The 21141-nt window shown below is 39.8% G+C and overlaps 2 protein-coding genes across 5 annotated transcripts; both read left to right on the top strand.

Moving 5' to 3' along the window:
- The first annotated feature begins 97 nt into the window (after positions 1–97).
- On the top strand, positions 98–7824 carry st6galnac4 (ST6 (alpha-N-acetyl-neuraminyl-2,3-beta-galactosyl-1,3)-N-acetylgalactosaminide alpha-2,6-sialyltransferase 4). Of its 3 annotated transcripts, XM_053648409.1 has the most exons (6): positions 98–188; positions 641–710; positions 949–1086; positions 1476–1885; positions 2267–2374; positions 3292–7824. In XM_053648409.1, exons 2-6 carry the CDS (start codon positions 699–701, stop codon positions 3470–3472), a joined length of 849 nt encoding a protein of 282 aa, XP_053504384.1. In that variant the 5' UTR covers positions 98–188; positions 641–698; the 3' UTR covers positions 3473–7824. The 3 variants fall into 3 exon arrangements, with proteins under 3 accessions (XP_053504384.1, XP_053504383.1, XP_053504382.1); XM_053648408.1 differs by having other exon boundaries at positions 147–710; XM_053648407.1 differs by having other exon boundaries at positions 147–1086.
- Positions 7825–10458: 2634 nt separating this feature from the next.
- Positions 10459–21108, top strand: st6galnac6 (ST6 (alpha-N-acetyl-neuraminyl-2,3-beta-galactosyl-1,3)-N-acetylgalactosaminide alpha-2,6-sialyltransferase 6). Of its 2 annotated transcripts, none has more exons than XM_053647981.1 (6): positions 10459–10694; positions 13029–13096; positions 14533–14727; positions 15222–15631; positions 16048–16155; positions 17162–21108. In XM_053647981.1, exons 2-6 carry the CDS (start codon positions 13073–13075, stop codon positions 17346–17348), a joined length of 924 nt encoding a protein of 307 aa, XP_053503956.1. In that variant the 5' UTR covers positions 10459–10694; positions 13029–13072; the 3' UTR covers positions 17349–21108. The 2 variants fall into 2 exon arrangements, with proteins under 2 accessions (XP_053503956.1, XP_053503957.1); XM_053647982.1 differs by lacking the exon at positions 10459–10694 and adding an exon at positions 10706–12867.
- The last annotated feature ends 33 nt before the right edge of the window (positions 21109–21141 follow it).

The raw sequence follows: 21141 nt of genomic DNA, 5'->3' as shown, positions 1-21141 counted from the left end.
ACCCCCCAACATACCAATATGACCCATTTCACATCCTCCTTATATATTTTTTTTCAACTGTGTGCATTTCCAGTTATTCCACCATGACCCGTTTTAATTGACCCCAATGAAATGACGATAATGTCGGAACTAAGTATCTCGATGACTTGTTCACTCCGGAACATAAACATGAGCGTCGCGAGGAAAATGTAAGAAGGCTCATGCCCTTATCTAATTTATCGTTGTTTTTTTAAAATTATTATTATTATTATTATTATTATTATTATATATTGTTCTGTAATTAATAACAGATAAAATCATACTTTCCTGAAATGTGTTGTATCATATCAAAACTATTATGGCTTTCCAATCGTTTTTGGTTTTTTTTTTTTGTTACGGTTCTCCGGAATTTCTTCGCCTGTATCTAAAACGCCTCTGTGCTCCCTATATAAGGGCACTACATAGGTTTTGGAATAATGGCTCCTACACTATAAGTAGTGTACTATATCTGCAAAAGGGACGCGTTTGGGATTCAGCCCGCTGTAATACAAAATCCGGATTAACAAATGATGAACAAACCCATTGTTATTACTGTTCCGTTATTGTCTGATAATAATTTTACTGTTTATTGATTATTCAGCTTGTTTTATTCTTGTTATAGGATGATTGACTGAAAGTAATTTGCGACCTGGTGGGAGAGCCTGTGGCTTCAGAAGGATATGAAGTCTCTGGTATGATGGTGTGATAAAATGCAGAATGTGAACATCTGGATTTTGAGGGATGTTCTTCCTGACAGATGTGCATCAACTAACCTTATTTGTTGTTGTTGTTGTTGTTTAAATGATGTGCTTTTAATTTAATGTGATAAATTACTGATGTCATACTGTGTTAATGCCCAATTGCATAATTTCTCTAACTGAATCATGTTTCCATTTTCTGTTTATTTATTTATTTTTAATCCCCATTCAGAAGTTTCGTTGGCTCCTCCTCCTCCTCATCACCCTCTCTTTGCTGCTCTGGTACAATCACGTAAGCAGAACAGGAGAAGTAGATCTGGGACTTCGTGGCTACGTGAGAATTTCACCTGGCATCAGGTCAAGTTCACGTGTAGGTTTCCTGATTTATTATTATTATTTTGTTATTTTGTCTGTGATTTTCTAATTTTGTTTCAGTGGTGGAAATCACAACCCACCATCATCAAAGCTATTATGCCTATAAGTAACGTCATCCGGAACCTAATTGCAATTTTAATAAACATTGCTGGAAAGTTCTGGTTACCTCCAATCCATTTTTTAATAGTTTGCTAGTAAAATCATGTGTACTGAGCAGGTCTGTAAATATTTCCCAGTTAAAAGGGTTCGTGAATGTAAAAACTTTGGGAATGTAATAAACTGCCATAAGTTATTGTCATAATTCTATATTGGGACAGTTGTTAAGAAGCAACCTTTTAAACGATTAATAATACACATACTAACTGTTTAATTTCCTTGTAACAGTACCTGGCGCTGCGCTGTGCCCGCTGTGCCGTGGTCTCCAGCTCGGGCCAGGTGCTAGGCAGCGGATGTGGGCGTGAGATTGACGGGCATGAATGCGTGATCCGCATGAACGCAGCGCCGGCACGTGGCTTTGAGGCTGATGTGGGCAATAGGACGACTGTCCGTGTCGTCTCGCACTCCAGTGTGCGACGCCTGCTGCACCATGAGGCCTTTTTCTTCCGGCAAGAGGCAAACACACGCTATGTGGTTTGGGGTCCTGAGCAGAACATGAGGCACGACGGCAAGGGGCGAGTGTTCAATATGATTGCCAAAATGGCATTGAAATACCCAGGTACACACATCTATGCTGTGAGCAGGGAGAAGATGATGCAGTGTGATCGCATCTTCCAGAATGAAACCGGAAAGAACAGGTAGTCAGAAGGGTACTCATCTGTGTCTTTCCTTGTCACTGGGATGGTACACATTTTGTACCTTTAGTATGTAGCTTTTACCTAATAATGTGCATGCAGGACACATTTAAAGCTATACTCTAAAAACCAGTTAAAGTCCATTTATGTAGCTGAAATTATATTTCTAAAAGTTACACCATGTCCACGTGTGTGTGTGTGTGTATAATTAACAAATCTTAATTATAACTCAGCTGATGATCTCTCACTCTCACTCGCTCTCACACTCTCACTTGCTTTCTCACTCACTCTCACTCTCTCACCCTCTCTCGCACTCTCACTCGCTCTCTCTCACTCGCTTTCACTCTCTCTCTCTCTCTCTCTCTCTCTCTCTCTCTCTCTCAGAATGAAGTCGGGTGCATTCCTCAGCACCGGATTTTTCACTATGATTTTTGCGCTGGACGTGTGCGACAGCATTAATGTTTACGGGATGATCGATGGCTCATATTGCGGGTGAGTGTGCGCACACGTGCATTACGATTTGTGAGGTTTGTGAGATTTCTATCAGTCTGGATATGTTTCTTAAACTGAACAACTAACTTTAAGGTGCTACTACTACTACTACTACTACTAATAATAATAATAATAATAATAATGTTTGTAATTATTATTACAAAGATTTCAAAGAAATTAGACATGTACAGTAGAGGTCGAACGATAGTGGATTTTACCGATACCGATAAGTAAGTCGGGCAGTATCTGTCAATAACCGATTCATTGACCGATAGTTTTTAAAGTGCACCTATTATGCTTTTTAAACGTGCACTGGCTGTACCATGAAAATGTCCTGTACTTTTTTAAAATTATATATATGTTAATAAATATTACAGTACATAAAGGATATGCATCCAAGCTGAACCAAAAAGTAACACTCCAAATAACAAATAATAATAGAGACATCCAAAATGAATGTAAAAAAAAAAAAAAACACTTCAAATAACACAACAAAATCTGTCAGTTCTCTCGTACTGTGCAATGAAAAACTATCGATGTGGATTTTTACAGTTGTACAGTTCCAGCTATCGGTTATCGATACCGATTTTTCGACAAAACTGGTCGACCTCTAATGTACAGCCAAATGTCACAACAGTAAGACTAGATAAACAGGCTGTCAATCAAGCAGTCCTCAGGAGTATACAAGAGACTGAGTTCTACTTCCTCACAGTAAAATGGTAAAAGTCGACAGAGAAAAGCGAACATACAAAACATGTTTATTTTTTCATTTTGGGAACCTTTTTAAAATACGACTTGAGGTTGCTGAATGAGTTTGTTGAAATCCTTCTTTGATGGAAATGAAAAACCTACTGTGCACAGCATTTAAAGTGTGTGTGTGTGTGTGTGTGTGTGTGTGTGTGCGTGTGCGTGTGTAGCCTCACCAATTACTCTTCGGTGCCGTATCACTATTACGAGCCGAATCGTCTGGACGAGTGCGGCATGTACAAAGTGCACGAGCGTGCACGGAGAGGCGGCCACCGCTTCATCACAGAGAAACAGATCTACAGACGCTGGGCGTCGCAGGGAAAATTAAAATTCCAATATCCAACATGGTGAGCTGAACAAGAACCCAGACACCTCTGTGCTAAGGAATAGCACGCTTCGGGCCCTACCTCGAACTGCTGTAAGACATCCGAAAAAGATGACGGCGAAAACCAACATAGGAACTGTGGTCATGTTACGTTCATCCGAAACCATTTCAATATTTATCCATTTCATCTAGTTAAGCTTTTGATTTAGTGATGATTACTTACAGCAGCTAGTCTGTTTGTTTGTTTTTTTGTTCCTGATTTCATAAGGAAGCCCAAAGGAGAAATCAGCAGTTATTTTCCTTTGCGTAGTATTATTTCAAGGCTGTGCTGTGTTGTTAGGCCATGTGAGATCACATGAGACGACATCACGCTGCAGGAGTTATGACTGAATGAGAGGAGCTACATGATGATGTGGTTATATGAGGTTGCATAAGGCTATGCTGGATAGTTTCATAGGGCCTTGTGAACTTGTACAGCTTTTCCACCACCAAGTGCTATGGTTACTACTCTGAATCCAGATGTGTATGTTCCAGGATCGTGTGTGTGTGTGTGTGTGTGTGTTTCTCATCTGTAAACATAAGAGTTCTCTGTTGGACGTGAGGTTGTGACTTAGAAACGCATCAAGAGGCTTTTGCCCCTCGGTAAATATAGTAAATGAGCCAGTCGACATGTGAATACGGAACGATTGGCAGTTGTGCAGGTGTTTTGAACTCTCCAGTCCTAGCCCCACCCCCTGCGTGTGACACGCGTTAGTCCCGCGTCCTCTCGGTTGCCACCGCTTTCTCTCAAGGTAAACGGAGAAGGTTTCGTGTACGTTGGTGTGAAATAAAATCAATCAGTGTTTGTTCAACCTAGCCAACAGTCGCTATATACTACAGAGTGTCCTGAAAGTCTCCACGCATAGCGACTATGTACGCTAGTACCGTGTCGGTCGTGCCTTCGTCAGTAGATCGTCGTGGGCGACCGCTTCTCGGTCGGTCCGCGACGCTTCCGGTCTTTATTGAATTTGTTAATAAGTTTGTCAACAGTGTCGTGTGAGTCATGAGAACGAACTAAGTATGAAAACTTTTCGAAGGCATTTAGCTTAAAAAAAAAAAAAAAAAAAAAAAAAAAAAAAAAGCATCCTCCTTTATTTCCTCTACGTGTGGAGATTTTTGGGAAATGCAAAAAAGGCTGATCGTGGAATCTTTACCTAGATGCTCTTGCTAACTTTAAGTGCCAACACAGGAAAACAGGGAATTACACACTGCTGCTTTAATCTTTTTTTTTTTTCTCCCCTTTTTCAGATTTAACATCAGTATTACTAAAAGCAAGCGTTTTCCCCTTTGAAAGCCTTGAACTGCATACAGACTATCGCAGCGTGATAATGTTTACAGACCGATGACTGTCTTTCAGGTCTGAGCGATAATATATTCAACATAAATAATATATTATTAGTATTATTATTATTAGTATTATTAGTACAGGCCCTTTAAAATGCTGTCACTACTCCTGCGTCTCGTTCGGCAGGAATCCGGACAGAACTTTTGCTCTGGCCGAGGAATATGTTTACAAAAGTGAACCGCGTGTGTCGTAGCTTTCATGAAATCTTTCTCATGTTGAAATTTAGCTAGCGAACATAAACGTACCTACAAGAAACGTACGTAACCTCCTAACGTGCGCTCGCTACTGAAGCTAGCCATGTTAGTCATTTCCACGTTTGACCCAAGACCTGACCTCTTTAAAACATGAAAATGCCGAGCTTCCTTTGAGTTCGAACGTTGCCTGATTTGACTTGTACAGAGTGACACGCAAATACTGCAAATATAAAAGGGTTATTGTGCCACATGCATTCTAGTCAAACCAAAGGAATCCCTGAACACGCTGCTCTTTCACTTATCCGCTCCTGTGTTTCATTCATTGCTGCACGTGGTTGTCGAGCGCACGTGTGAAATTCTCAGCAGGAAACATGCTAGCTAAAATGTGTATTCGTACAGACTGTGATCACAGCCGTGGATATTTCACACAGATGTTGTTACATCAAGACCTGTTCCAGGAATGTATTTGAATTAATGTTTGCACTGATTCTCATTTTATTTACGCTATCATGCATATTGAAACTGGCATAGTTTACTGGCACTTTATGCAGCTTGTAAATCGCTCTAGGCTTTGATGTTTTGCGGAGTGTTGGTCGAGAACGTCGGCTGGTTTGTGTGCTTTACGCGTGTATGTTTCATTTTTAAGCGGTACATTCCTCTTTCAGTTATGTCGTACAGGAAGGTCCTTTAAACGTTAAACTTTACCCGCGTGAAAATACGTTAGGAAAGGGTTTTTATTAATGTTGTGGTGGCCTGGGGAAACCCCTTCACGTGGTCGTAAAAATGGACATTTTTAAAAAAAATTTATTTACTATAAATAGTTCTGGAAACCATGACATAAATTAGAGAGACAGTACATTAAATTTGTAGTTGCAAAAGTAAAAATGTACGACTGGTCCATCGTTGTCGATAGCTCTTTCTACTGCTGCCTTATACTCCTGATACATATTTGTGACACATATTTGCAGTAAACAATGCAAAATTTTAAATAAATAAATAAAATTCTCCAAAAAGGTTTTCATTTGATTCACCTTTGTAATTGAACCAGAAGTCAAAAAGGAGAGCATTGTACATTTCAGTGTCCTTTCTGACTAGCACAGGTGCATTGTGGAAATTTTGACAGCTTATATATATATATAGATATATAGATGTATATATATTGGCAATACTGTACTTTTTATTTCTTGTCTGTTTGTGAGAATTCAGCCCCTGCAACATCCAATGAGTTTTCCCAGTCCACCACCCAGTCTGCTGTAGTGTCAATATTTATTGTATATGTGCTATAGTAGGGTTTGATGTATGAAATCAGATTAGTGTCAAAAGTCATTCTTGGAGTATCAAAGTAACTGAAAGTGAAAACAATGATCTCACAGACAAAACATAGGAATTAGGCTTCCAAAACAAAAGCCCCCTTCTTCTGTCATCTGCTCTTTATTTTGTCTGATCAGAAATAGTCTTCACCGTCACCTTGACTCGATCACTCGGCGTTCTCCTTTCTGGTACTGCGGTTTTCCGTTATAATTGGGACGCAAAACTCTTTTAAGTGGCCTGGTTTTTGCAGAATTACATCTCTATTGAATCGTGAGGTTTGGAGTGACGTCTCGATCCTTTGGCGGTAGAAAGAGAGCGCTCCGCGTTAAGTGAGGTCAACTAGCTAGTGCACTTTAAAGCGGTTGTAATGTGACCGTTTAATATGATATTGGGTGATGAAATTTGGGGAAGTGATATGATATAATGCTGCTCTCTAAATGTCTGAGATATTTGTGAAATGATTCAAAAATCTTTTGAGATTTTTTTTTACATCAAAATTGCTTTAAAAACACTTAGGGGGGGGAAAAAAAAAACACTTTGGTTTTATTTGGAATCCTACATGAGAAAAGAAATACCTAGATGGAACCTTTGCTTTTATTGTGATCCTTTTTTTTTTTTTTTTTTTAATACTTTCCACACAAATCCGATTTCATAATTTAGTCCTCAGACATGTCAGTGGGAAAATAATTCCTTTCGTTCTTATTTTTGTCTGGTTTTTTTTTTTTAAAAATAGATTTTACTTGATCTGATTTCAATTTTTAAATCCATAGTTTGTATTTGTTTTCTGGTTCAAAATATTTTCATCCGATCCTACATTTTACTTTCATCTGTAAAATTACTGTATTTTTTTTAAATTATTTTTTATTATACCTTACAATGCATTGAGCTGCCTGAGCACTTGTTTTTAATAACTAAAAATCTGCTTTACACCTACTGTGATTTTATAATCTCCAACAATATTTTGCATCGATATTTTCAGTAAATGTAAAGCTGGGGTCATAGGATTATGTCCTTTTGCAGCTGAGCCAATTGTTGTTGTTGTTGTTGTTGTTGTTGTAAACTATTTAAATTATAAAATAGATTTTATTTGTTTAATTCACCGCAACTAGATTTGCATCCAGAAATATTTGTGTTGCAGCATTTCCAGCCCTATAGCAGGGTTTCCCTGATAAAAGATTCGTCTCATGGGTTTAGACCGGGGAAATCAAACTCTGCTGCACTTGTGCACTGCTGCAGCGCTGTAGCCCACATTCATGTTTTTATACTGTCACTTTGATGTAACCAGGCAATCTTTGATACAATTTTGATATAATAGCATATGTTTTTTGGCTGAGAAATGAATATGTGTAAAGAAAATCAATGTGTCCGCTAATAGCAAGTTCAGTGTATTGTCTTTATATTTCATAATCCAGTTAAATCACTAATAAAACTGCACCGTAAAAACATCTTTTTAAAAAATCTTTCAAATAAAGCAACTGCGTTGCCAAGACTTTGATTCGTTTTGTTTTTCTGAATCGACTCCCTCAAAAAAGAGTCGGTTAAGTTTCTGAACAGATTCAGTATCGAATCGCTCATTACTGACTCTGGTTATTTCTCAGTTCTGAAAAAAGCCAAGAACAGACACTTAATACTTTTTTTTGGGGGGTGGGTGTCTTGACAAAGGCATATAGAACATTGCTGTAAGTGCTGTGTCCGTGCCCTTATTGTTATTGTTTTAAACTGCTACCAGGTCATTTAAGATCCAGTACTGTGCAAAAGGCACATGCAAAGAAATGCTGTAGAGCAAAGATGACTTTGAAAAATAATGAAATTAAATGTTTCTACATTTTAAAAATACTATAAAGAGAAGTAAACAGTAATAAATGAAACGAAGTCAATATTTGGTGTGACGGACTTTTGCTTTAAAAAAAATTTTTTTTTTTAGTAGTCTCAGGTACAATTTGCACAGTTCTCAACTTGTGCTGTAAAACTAATGTTTGGAAAGGTAAACTACATTTTGGCGTGCATGCAATACTTGCTGGGTAAGTTATTTCATCCTAGAAGCGAGCCCCTACATTTTAGGAAGCGTAACCCGAAGCAACCTTCACGTTGCTGAACGGAAATCTACATGAATGCATACCGGTAGTCATGTGGCCATGTCGTGGCACCTTAAAAAAAGATCTAATCTAGCGGCATTTTGTTTGTTCTTCTGTGGAAACCCTTGTGGGCTGTTTGTAGAACCTTACAAGAGAGGCTATCCCTTAAAGAAAAGGTTCCAATTAGAACCTAGAACCCTCAACCATCCAAACGACCCCAAAGGAACCATTGATCTAGGATAGTACTTATTAATTGTCGTACTGTAAACTACAATCATCATCCACTTTATTAGGACCACCTGTACACCTGCACGTTTATGCAGTTATCCGATCAGCCAAGCGTGTGGCAGCGGCACAATACATCAAATCATTCAGATACAGACCGAGAGCTTCAGTTAACGTTCATGCAGATTTGTTCATACCAAAATACTGTATGGACATAGCAGTTATTGTGGTATTAGTTATCTATCACTCTCCTAGACTTAACAAAGGGTTTGTTGTTGTTTTTTTTTTGATGATTTCGGGGAACCGCTTTCTAGGACGTTAACTGATCATGAATATGTGTTAATTATCGGTGATTTCAACATCTATATGGATGTAATCTCTGATCCATCGACTGTTATAGAATTTAAAGCATAATCAATATGTATAATCGATATAGAGAAGCATAATCTAAAACTGTCAAATACATTCTAATCAGACTATATTCCAGGTTTATATTGAGTTAGAAGAGTCATGTGTTTTTCCGGATCTCTCTGCACAGCTGTCTTGTGTTTTTCAGCACTAAGTACCATCTCACTGCTGATACAGCTGTGACGTTCCTGGAGCTCATATCATCTCTCCCCACTCTTTCACTCCCTTCTTTAGACACGCTGGTGGAGCGCTTTAGTGTCAGGCTGACCAAATGTATTAACTCTGTCGCCCCTTTAAAAACAACAGTTGTCTCTGGGATAATTAAAGCTGCCCCTTGGAGAAATAGTACCTCCATTGTAAGAGACTGCAGAAGAGCAGAAAGGCAACGGTAGAACACAAAGCTTATGGTTCACCAAGCTATCTATAAAAACAACTTGAAAATACTTCATAGCGAAATGAGGTCTGCTAGAAAATCCAGTTCTCCACCATAGATCGGCTGCTAAACCCCTCACCTCAAAAAATCATCAGACCTTCTCACAGCTGAGAAGTGCCATGAGGTGGCAGCTTTCTTCAGTGATAAAATTACTATCATAAGGCAAAAGGCTGTGAAATGTAATCTATCCTCTCTTTCTCCGTGGTCAGCCCTAAGACGCTCGCCCTGGTTGTATCACTTATGAATTCGTCTAGCTGCTCTCTCGATCCATTACCTACCAGCTTTCTTTGGGTTTTAAATTCATAACGACCAGACATCCTGGGCATTGTTAATCTTTTCCTCCAGCAAGGAATTTTTCCACACACCTTTAAGACCGCTATTCTTAGGCCTACGCTGAAGAGAAACAAGCTTGATTCTTCTGTGCTCAGTAACTACAGACCTATCTCTAATCTCCCAATTCTTGGCAAAATAATTGAAAAAGTTGTGTCCATACAGTACAGCTCTAACTATCTCAACATCAGTCATCTCAATGAGGCATTTCAGTCTGGCTCAGTCCTGAACACCTGATTCTAACTGTATGGATCTGACTGATCTTGTTTTGTTGTTGTTGTTTGTTTTTTTGTTTTTTTGTTAATTTAAATTGTGAAAATGACCACAAAATGTCGATTTTTACGTGTCATTTCATAGAGTGTGTATCAACTTTAAAATGAATAGGCATTGTTTCAAAGAGGATCAGATGTTTGCTTGTCCAAAATATCTAAAATTATAATGAACAAATAAATAAAAATTTAAAAAGCCAACAATTTCCATGGAGTGTACTTATTTTATTTTATTTTTTTTCCCCCCCACACGACTGTATACATAGATACTTAAGTTATCTATACCATGAATCTATATTCACTCATCACAATCTCTCCAAATGACTAATGCCTCCAGGGATGGGGGGGGGGGGGTGTGGATGAATCCTGGTGGATGACTGGGGGTGTTATATGCAGTCAAATCAGGTGACAACCTATATATTGTGCAGAAGAAAATTGATATTTGTTAGTCCAGCTTCACTGTATTTCCCAATTGCTGATGACGCAGATTGAGCCCCCTTACCCTCCACCCGCCTCCCCCCCCACCCCCCCTTCTCTTCTGTATTCCTTCACCCTGTCTCTGAACGCGCAGATATCAGCGACGATACCCCAGATATAGAGGAAAACCAGCTCTAGATCGGTGAGTGTGAGGATATAATAATACCTTATAATGCTGTATTGTTTGACAGGGAGGAAATTTACTGACGGCCGAAGCCGAATGGTTTGGTTCTGACTCTGTATTTACCCACATGATCATACTGACCGCTTCATGAGGCTTTTTATAGTATATAGTCTCCTAAAGAGAGAATCGGATGATGAGGGGGGTGTCCCGTCCCCCCCTCCTTTATTATTATTATTATTAGTATTAGTATTAATATTTATTTATTTATTTATTTATTTATTTCTAACAGCGTCACATACACCGTTATTTTCTCCCGTCCTGCTCCTGCCTGCCTAGAGAAAGGCCGTTAATTCACAATGCTGGTGCTAGTGATGTCTGACACCAAAGCTGATTTGATCAATATCCTAACAGTGCTAATACGTGCTACTTTCATAGCCTAATATATGCAAATAAGAATGGTTATGCAATAAAAGAAGAATGTGCTGACTGCCATATTGTTTAATATGAGGACCTTAGTAACATGGCGTATAATTGCACGATATTATTAAATATTAGTAGCCTGTGTTAGTTATTGTTATTGTATGGGCATTGTTGTTGTGTATTGTCTATCGTATGAGCGTATTATTATTATTTTATTAAGCATAAACAACAACAATTCAAGCGTTGTTGTTATTATAATAATAATGATGATATTAATGATTATAACAATAAGGGTCGGGGGTTCGAGTCCTACCGTGGCCCTGTGTGTGTGGAGTTTGCGTGTTCTCCCCGTGCTGCGGGGGTTTCCTCCGGGTACTCCGGTTTCCTCCGCCAGTCCAAAGACACGCATGGTAGGCTGATTGGCGTGTCTAAAGCGTCCGTAGTGTATGAATGGGTGTGTGAGTGTGTATGTGAGTGTGCCCTGTGATGGATTGGCACCCTGTCGAGGGTGTACCCCGCCTTGTGCCCCATGCGCCCTGGGATAGGCTCCAGGTTTCCCCGTGACCCTGAAAAGGATAAAGCGGTATAGAAGATGGATGGATGTTTGTCATGTTTATTAGCCTATGTCACGTGTGTTGCATTATTTTAAACTTCATTGTTATATTTTGGGTTAGTTTTGCCTTCTGAATTAAACTTCAGTATTGCCTTTTGCGTGTGTTATTTGGTATCCTGTGTATTGACATGTAATTTACTTCGCCAACCATTTCGAACCTTATGCATCCTTGCAGTTCTGGTAATCTTTTTTTTTTTTCTTTTCATTTATTTAGTATGCTATTCATAAAGTGCCCACGTGTAAATAAAATGTGAATACTAGTATGCTAAATGGGTAATTGAGTTGTCATAACTGAAGTTGTGTTTTCATTCTGAGGCAAAATGTCCACGCGTAATTTGGCCGTCAATCCAGGATTTAGCGATTTTTTCCATGGCAGAAATGAACGCAAAATCGAGCAAACCCCTCGGAAATTTTTTTTTTTTTGGAGATTTTCCGCAGATTTGGGGCCAAGACGCGTCTCGCGACGTCATTCACGGCGCGTTCAGCCGATGCCCTCTTCGAATCATCTGCGTCGAACATGAGTACAGCTAAAAGGTCGCATCACCGCGGAAGACTGTTTCGTTCGCAGCTGCGATTTCGCCGATTCAAGTAGTTTTCCGCGACAAAAGCGCGAAAAAACGCCGCAAGTTGCGTCGCAAATTTTTTTTTTTAAAGCCGCGGCAAAATCGAGCGTTTTTGGCCGCGACAATCACAAAAAAACTCCGTGAAATCCTACACGGATCGATTTGGGATTCGATAGACATACATAAGATTCCATTTTCATTAGATAAGCAGTAAGCATCCAGTGGAAAAGGCAGATTTGAACCACTTGGTTTGGCAGACAGTTGAGCCTTCCTAAATCATACACTGTAAAAAATAATAATAATAATAATGTAGGTGTTACAGAAATGTACTGGCAACCTTGGTTGCCAATACAGTACTGTAACATTTACAGTAAACAACATTAAAACATATTTACAGTAAACAACTGTAATACCTTCTATGACAAAGTAATACACAATCCAGTGCATGTCCTGATTTGATTGATGCAGGATACAACTAAGCTGAAGGTTAAGGGTTTTGCTCAAGGACCCAACCATGGCAACGTGCATAAATGTACAGAAATAACGTAGCATTTTGGCATTGCAGATCTTCCAGTTTCTATTCATCAGACAGCGGGTAAGCTAATTCTGCAGAAATCCTGTGATATTACTGCTACAAGCTAGGCTCTGGTACCTCTTACTAAATATGACACGGCTGTGTTTCTACAACCTTGTCTCAGTTTAACAATTAATACTCAGCTAGTAAATGATATACTCTTTCGTTCTCTCTTTCCCTAGGCATAACGGCTCAAATAAATCATGAGGTAGTCAGAAGCAGGAGAATGGGGCTTCGGTTGGCGGAGAAGGTAAGCGGAGATCGGTCTGTTTGGTTGTTTTATTAAACGAATACGGATATTTTTCATGTATTTTAAAGCTTCCAGAAATCATGCTAGATCATCACCTTAGATCATCATTTAGCATCATACACATGATGCACTCTTTATTACAATGAAAAGCCAAGAAAGTTAGGAAATTCAGATGCGTGGGAATAGAGAAATCTACCTAAAATGGATTATCAGATGATCTGGAATTATGGAAGAGAGAAAAAAAAAAAGGGTGAATCATTCATTGAGTGATAATCATACAGTCCGATATCAGGATTCTATTTCACGCCTCCTAACCACCAGCGTTTAACCGTAAGTGCCATGCTCATGCTTCGTCACACTTCATTTTCTCACTCTGGCGTCCTGGATAATTCTCTCCTGGTTATCTTTTCATCTATATTACAGTCCTTATTCGCAGGACGGTTCTGTTAACCTCACGTTGGTTTTCCCTCATAAACATTGCTGCCTGGCTTTTAGCGCAGGCTCTTGGAACGTTTTTTTGTTTCCCCTTTCTACGGTGGCCGTGAAGTGCAAAACCCGTTGACAAATCCGAAAACAAGTAAGTAGGATGTTTACACTTCTCACTGGAGCTCAGTGGTCAGCCATTCTTCTCACCCCTTATCGGATGAGCATGAGGATGCTATGTATTACAGCTGTACTGCCGCACCCCTTCCCAAATCACGGGCTTGCTAGAACTGCGGGTATTCCAGAAGGCCTTAATTCCTTAAAGGCCCTTCTTATCAGCCTATGCATGAGATTCACTTGAAGTGAGTGTCAGTGAAAACTGCTTTCTTTGATACCAGGCACTTCAGCTAGTTATTCCACTCAGTGCTGCGATAAGCTCCGCTGGTGGCCAGGTGACTCTGCGGTGACCTTGTGGCTGAATCCTGGATTTCTGTCTGAATTTGTGAATCAGCCTAATGACATTCACCGCCTTCACTGAGGGTGGGTCGGATTTCTTGCTATGCTCAACGTGTGCCCTACATTTCAGCTGGACGGCAGCCATCCAGTCTTCACGCCAACTGTTTATTTGCTGTAGGAGGAAGACACGGGGGGCTCCCTTTGGGGTGGTGGTCATCACACTAGCCTATACTCAGGCTGTAGCCCAGCCTCCACTGTGATGTGCCCTTTATGGAAGAGAAGCTTTTAATTGTCTTGATTTACAGTGTATTTGGTTTAACCTGCTGTAATTTGATAGTATGAAGAAAATGGAAGTTTCATAGGAAACACGGGATTCTTACCGTGGGAAAATGTTTAACATTAGACTTTTACTTTGGATCAAAACTACAGACAGTCAGTCGGTGTATATAATCACACCCCGACGATCACAAACTCATTTAGCAATATTGAAGCGTACTGTGCTGTCTGAAGGATTCTACACTCGGGGGTTTCATCTTTCGATTTTGTTTCCAAAATAGGGGCACCACAGCAAGCGGATGGTTGTATTCGTGGCGCTCTTTCTCATCACCACTCTCTTCTTCCTCTACAACTCCAACAGTACAAATGAGTCATATGAGACTTTTAAACTGGCAGCGTATAACAGTGCCACCAAAAACACTGACCTGAAGAAATGGGCTGGAAAAGATGGGTACATTCCTGTTTTTGGCAACAAGGTAAGGCTCAAGTGTCACTGCTTTAAATACTGTGATATCGTACAATAAAACCAGAATCTCTTTAAACACGAACGCCATTTTCCGTGTCCTCCTTAAGGAAGTAAAATCAGTCTACATCTGCAACAAAAACGGAAAACTTTCACATTTTCCAGCCCTTTTGTACAGACTTTTGTCGGCGTAAAACTCTCGCTTATCTATGACCCATAGGTCAAAGGTGAAATGACTTATGCTAAACAGTATAAAAACTTCGAATCAAAACAAAAGCGCAATCCAAATTCTTGGTGAAATGAATGAAATAGCATTTTTCAGAAACGATCTGAAGGAATCCTTGTGAATCTGTGTCTGTATGACTTATGTGCAACTTAAAATGTGCCGATGTAAATAATATATCTGTGTCTGTGTCCAGTAGATGTACTGCCCCATACTGCTAGGGAAATTTACTTCAAAATTAGAATAATAAGAAATGTGTGTGTGTGTGTGTGTGTGTGTATCAGAGTCTGACCCTACACTGTGGCCAGTGTGCAATGGTGACAAGCTCAAGCCACCTACTGGGCACCGGTGCCGGAGCAGAGATTGACCGCGCCGAGTGCGTGATCCGCATGAATGATGCACCTACATCGGGGTTTGAGGCTGATGTGGGAAATAAAACTAGCCTCCGTGTTGTTGCTCACTCCAGTGTGATTCGTTTCTTCCGAAAACCCCAAGAGTTCCTCAACTGCTCTGACTGCCCATCCGTCATTTTCTGGGGTCCGCCCACAAAGATCGGACCCAGTGCCAATGGTGCTCTCTACAAGCTGATCCATCGTGTCGCCGCCACATGCACCAACCTCACAACCTTCGTCGTCACACCGAGCAAAATGCGCAAGTTCGACACACTCTTTCATAAAGAGACCGGCCGAGACAGGTAGGCTTTAGGATCACACTCTTTTTTTTTTTTAAGCACCGTTAACCCTCCTGTTCTGATTCCTAGAAAAGCACGACCGCATTTCTTTAGCACCAGGAATCGTTCAGATTTTAGAACTCACATCAAAATACGAGGCTGGGAGTCCAAGAGAGTGAAATTGGCCACGATCTCTGGGTGGATAGGCTGCGATATAATTACCTGAATATTACCTCCAAAGTAGAAATCCTTAGCGCAGAGGGTTTGCTTTTCATACAAGTTAGATGTGAATGATATGGAGGGTAAATTGTATATTAATCATAAATACTGTTTGCCATCAGGGCGTATTGATTGATCATGTATGAATTAAAATTTCCCTCAAAACATTGCTTCGGCCGCTGCGCCTATGAAACTCTGAACTGTATTTTCTGTTTCCTCAGACAGAAGTCGCAGTCGTGGCTGAGCACTGGCTGGTTCACCATGGTCATCGCTATAGAGATCTGTGACAAAATTAAGGTTTATGGGATGGTGCCTCCCAGCTACTGTGGGTGAGTAAAAAACTTTCTCTCGGATGTCTAAAAATATGGTTTATTCGCAGTTTACACTATTTGGACAATTCGCCATTTTGTGGCATGTAGGGAAGAGCTGAAATCCCACAATGCACCGCAATCTACACTGTCCACGTAATCTAGACTAATAGTTAAAGAAGATCAGTATTGTCAGTGATGGCCTTCGATGAACATTTATCTTCACAAAGTCCTCATTCATAAGTTTATACATTTTAAATTCTGTTAAAATACTAATTAATTGTTGGTTTAATAATAATAATAATAATAATAATAATAATAATACTGCTATTTGATAGATGTAAGCCAATGGCCCATTGTTTTGCTCACCTAGAGTTATTATTGCACCTAGTGGTCAAAGAAGGGAACTGCAACAAGCGCTATTAGAGGCCCATTGGGACAGGAAACAGGATGCCCTATGCTGGCTTTATAAACTTTTTTCAGTGTTGGAGGAACAGTGGACAGGACAGATAATGATAAGGCTGCCAGATTGAGCTAGTCTAAACATACTCTGTGGATGCATAGATCTTGATTTATAAGCAAATAATCGTTATTAAATCTATTACATTTTTGCAACCAAAGGCAAAATGTAAGTGCAAGCAGGGTGTCTATGATGTACATAACCATTTCTATTGTAAGCTATATTGCAAAGATGAGAAGAGGGAAAGGGGGATATGGAGTGGATAACGTCTCAACTGCCTATTATGCGGTTACTCTAAAAATTCACTAGTTCGTAGCCTATAGCATAAGTCAAGAGTGATTTTTTTGTTTGAGGCTATGTTGTAATTATCGTCATCCTGCCCCACCAAACTCTATGGTCACTTGCTGCTACTGCATATTGTACTTCAGCATTTGCAAACAATGTGCGACTTTTATATATCACTCGTGGTGTGATTTTTTTTTTTTTATGTTGCGAAGAATGAAGGATCTTGAATGAAGAAATGTTATGGAATATTACATGAGAGTAATTGCGATCTCTGTGGTATAGGAGGCATCCTCAGCCTAAAAGAATGCCATATCACTACTATAAACCCAGAGGGCCAGATGAGTGTGTAACGTACCTGCAGAACGAGAGGGGCCGCCGTGGAAATCACCATCGCTTCATCACTGAAAAACAAGTTTTTGCTCGCTGGGCCAAACTCTACAACATCAGCTTTGTACACCCCACCTGGTGAGAAATGGATAGCAAAAAGGCTGCCAGTCTCATTCCTGGAGATCCAATATGGCCACCAGCTCACCTCTCAGCCTAATGAGACACTGATCTAAAATGGCTACCAGCCACAATATCCTTCCAGTGTGAAACAGTCAGCCTTACTTTCAGCTCAACAGGGGTACGGTCCAACATGGCCCGCAGCGCCAATCTCCAACTCCAAGGAAATGTATTAGTTTTACTCTCAAAATCATCCAAAATGGTACCCAGCCTCAAACTGAGTCTAATGAGAAGCTGCTTTAACATGACCACCTGTCGAGATAAAGTCAAATGGCTGCTTATTTTACCCAAAGCCTAAAGAGAGATTAAACCAAAATAACTGCTGTGTTCACATTTATTACCACTGATACAAATTGACCACTGGTTTCCACACGGTCTCATTTAGATGAGGAAATTCTTCAGACCTTCTTATAGATCTGGCCAAGCTGAATAATCCGAGTTTGAAAATGGTGCATGCTTAGACTTTAGAGAGTGTCATCTCTTTATTATACAGTTTGGCCATTCGAAAGCCTGGAAAAATATACCAATCGTTTTCTTTAAACAGATTTTAAGTCTTTTTAAAAAATTTACCAAATAAAACGTAAACTTATGATAGAGTTAATGATATTGCAATAATCAGCAAAGCGGTGCAGAGTACGTCTTTTTGTAAACAATTCCATTATAAAATTCTGGTTTAAAATTATTGCTACATATTCATATTTTTACAAATGCCATAAAGAGCCCCCCCCCACCCCCCAAAAAAACCCCCCACTGCTCATGAATGGTACTTTTAGATTACACAGATTTCCAGTGTTGGGAGGGCATAGAGAAAGAGAGAGAGACCCTGAGAGTTTTAGTTAAAAAGGACCCCAGTGCACATTTGGATACATTTGGCCAGGATTTTCGTGTTTTGTTGCCAACATTTCCAGAAGCACTTGTAAGGGTTCTTTAAAAAAATAAAAATAAATAATTAATAAAAATTTAACCAAAGCCTTTACTTTCCATTGTAACCGTACTACGATGTGACCTTTTAATTTTAATTTAATTTTATTTATTTTTTAAAAAAAAAACAACGGTTTTTTAGACGGATCATTCTCTTTCATGTCTCAATATTTCAAGATGGACTGCAATCACTGCCCACCTAATGTGCCAGCAACACATGCAAAGACAAAAAGTCCAAGTGTTTTAATTCACAGATTCTCTTCTAATTTTATTAGCTAATGCTCTAGAGCTAGTAATTATAGACAGATGATTCATCCAGCTGAAAATCCTGCAAATTCTATTCATAAAAAAACAAAACAAAAAAAAAAGTTTCTTGTGTTCATAACTAGTGTCTGTTATCTCAACATATTCAAAAATGTGCTGCCATTGCTGAAGCAAACAAGTGCAAAACGTGTAGGACGCCCGTTTCCGAGATGTAAACTCGTAATTGCGAGAAACAACATCAAACAACATCAAATTTGTGCGATGTGAACTCAAAATCGCAAGACGTTACGCAAGTCGTAATCGTGAGAAATAAAGTCGCAGTTACCTTTTTCATTTTGTTTTACCTGTGGCGGAAACGGGCTTCCATAATAAAACGTGTAGGAAAGGAAGAACATTTTAAATCAAAGCAGGGCAGGGCATCTGGCGTGTGTAGAAGCCTGGAGTTTTTAGCAGTCTGCTACTGCCGTTACATTTAAGACACTTGGTTTAATTCTTACACACGTATCTGTAAATGTAATTACACAGTAATATGTATTAGGTTTCTAACTAAATGAGTTTGTTTGCATGGCACTAGAGCTGCAACGACTAATGGATAAAATCGATCGATTAGTCGGTCTACTTCTGTTCTGAAAAAATTCTGAGTCCTAAATGACGCACTATACACGATACACTTACACTATGCACTATGTACTCTACCGTCTAGTGTATGGATTTTAGAAAGGTAATATACGCCGTTTCCCAGTCGATGGCACATGACGTCAAACGCACGTAATGCGCCGCCGCTAGCTTTAGCAGAAAACCCAGCATTAACGAAAATTCATTTCTTCAGCTTAGCGTTTATGTCAAAAGTTACCTTTTATGCCCACCATGACCTCGGTCATCATCCGACGGAGGCGCAGTCGTCAAGTGACGGCGGGAAAAAGCGTGCGACCCGCTAAGGCGTGGGAACATTTTACTTTGAATTGCGCTGGTGTAGCACGGAAGCACGAGCACAAACTTATGTTTATATCCAAAATGCTCCAGTGTGCACAAGGGGTTGGGGAAATTAAAAGGTTTAGTTTAATTCAAGTTTATTATATATCATTATATGCTGTATTTGCGCGCATGCAGTGTAAATTCTGTCGTTTATTATAACGGGAGCGATCCGTAAGTGATCCATCTGTAACGAGGCCGCGTTGCTCCTCCGTCGCGACGTAGACGCGGTGATAAACGGCGAGTGAGATCGGTAATGTCTAATTAAAACGGTACGATCAAAGTAAACATCGGTAAAACATTATACCTAAAGACTGTGAGTAACAGAAACCGTAAGGTGCCGTGAACGTGAGCCTTTTATTATTATTCTAGGACTGTAATCGAGACTGTATGGAAAATGTGGCTTTTAAAAAATCCGATTCATCGAAGGAAAACAATTGTCAGATTAATTCGAGTGTGAACGTAATTGTCAGTCGCAGCCGTACATGGCACTACACAAAATGCTATTGCCTAGCTTTGGCAGTGATCTAACTGGATGGAGGCTAACCACCTCGCTCACTGTGGATGTTCCCTATCTGCTTATGACCCATGACCTTTGACAAGCAATATCGGGAATGTTTATAAGTCTACCTTAAAGTGCACCTATTATGCTTTTGAAACGTGCCTAATTATGTTTAAAAGTCTCATACGATAGATTTACGTGCATCCGAGGTCAAAAAACACTTTAACGTGCTCATCGTTTAAATTGCAGCGTCACCTTTTTTCCCCCCAGTGTCACAAACGACTCGTTAAATGATCCGTTCTGAAGGATTCGTTCTAAACTCCTCCTTTCAGAGAGCATACTCTGATCTGATTGGTCAGACGTCCCAGTCTGTCGTGATTGGTCTACCGCTGTCAGCGAGCAGCCGATGAAGACCAGAGGCGGGGGCTTTTTTTTTTTGTTGTTACAAACCTAGGTAGGTTAGTACAGGAAGTAAAGTCTGGAATCACTGACGACTCGATTCGGCTGTTCAGAATCGGTTCCTTTTTTTTGGGAGTCGATGACTCGGTTTGTCGTGCGCTTTGATTTTTGAAACTTGGCAGACTTTTTACGTTCACAAACAGCGACATATATAACACACGACGTGAAAGGGAATATTTCGAAAAACCATCATAGGTGCACTTTAAGGCCTGAGTTCTACTTTTGCCTTGCTGTGTATTTGTAGCGTGACCCAGAAAGGGAGTTTATGGGTTTGTGTGGCACAATTTGATGGATTTGATTCTCTGGCTTGCTTTCCTCCATGGAGCTAACTGTATATTGTGAATGTCTATGGTGCTGTGCAACCGTCCTACAGGCGAACGTCGATTGGTTGGTCAGGGAGTTGTGTCCGGTTGCATACCCAGAAACATTTTAATGACACGTTGTGACCCTAATCAAAGTTTTCAGAATAATTCACCTTGATTTAATCTAGATTTAAGCTTAATCCTTATTGGTGCAACCCACCCTAGGTTAAATTAAAGTGCTTCAGTACATGAGCCACTCCATACACCTTATGCAGAGTGAAAACGATAGTAAAAAAAAAAAGAAACAGAAACGCTTTTAGTGAAAATCGACTTGATTT

The sequence above is a fragment of the Ictalurus furcatus genome, chromosome 18, assembly GCF_023375685.1.
Source record: "Ictalurus furcatus strain D&B chromosome 18, Billie_1.0, whole genome shotgun sequence".
Lineage (NCBI taxonomy): Eukaryota > Metazoa > Chordata > Actinopteri > Siluriformes > Ictaluridae > Ictalurus > Ictalurus furcatus.
The sequence above is the reverse complement of the archived record's forward strand: the minus strand, read 5'-3'. Positions and strand labels throughout refer to the sequence as shown.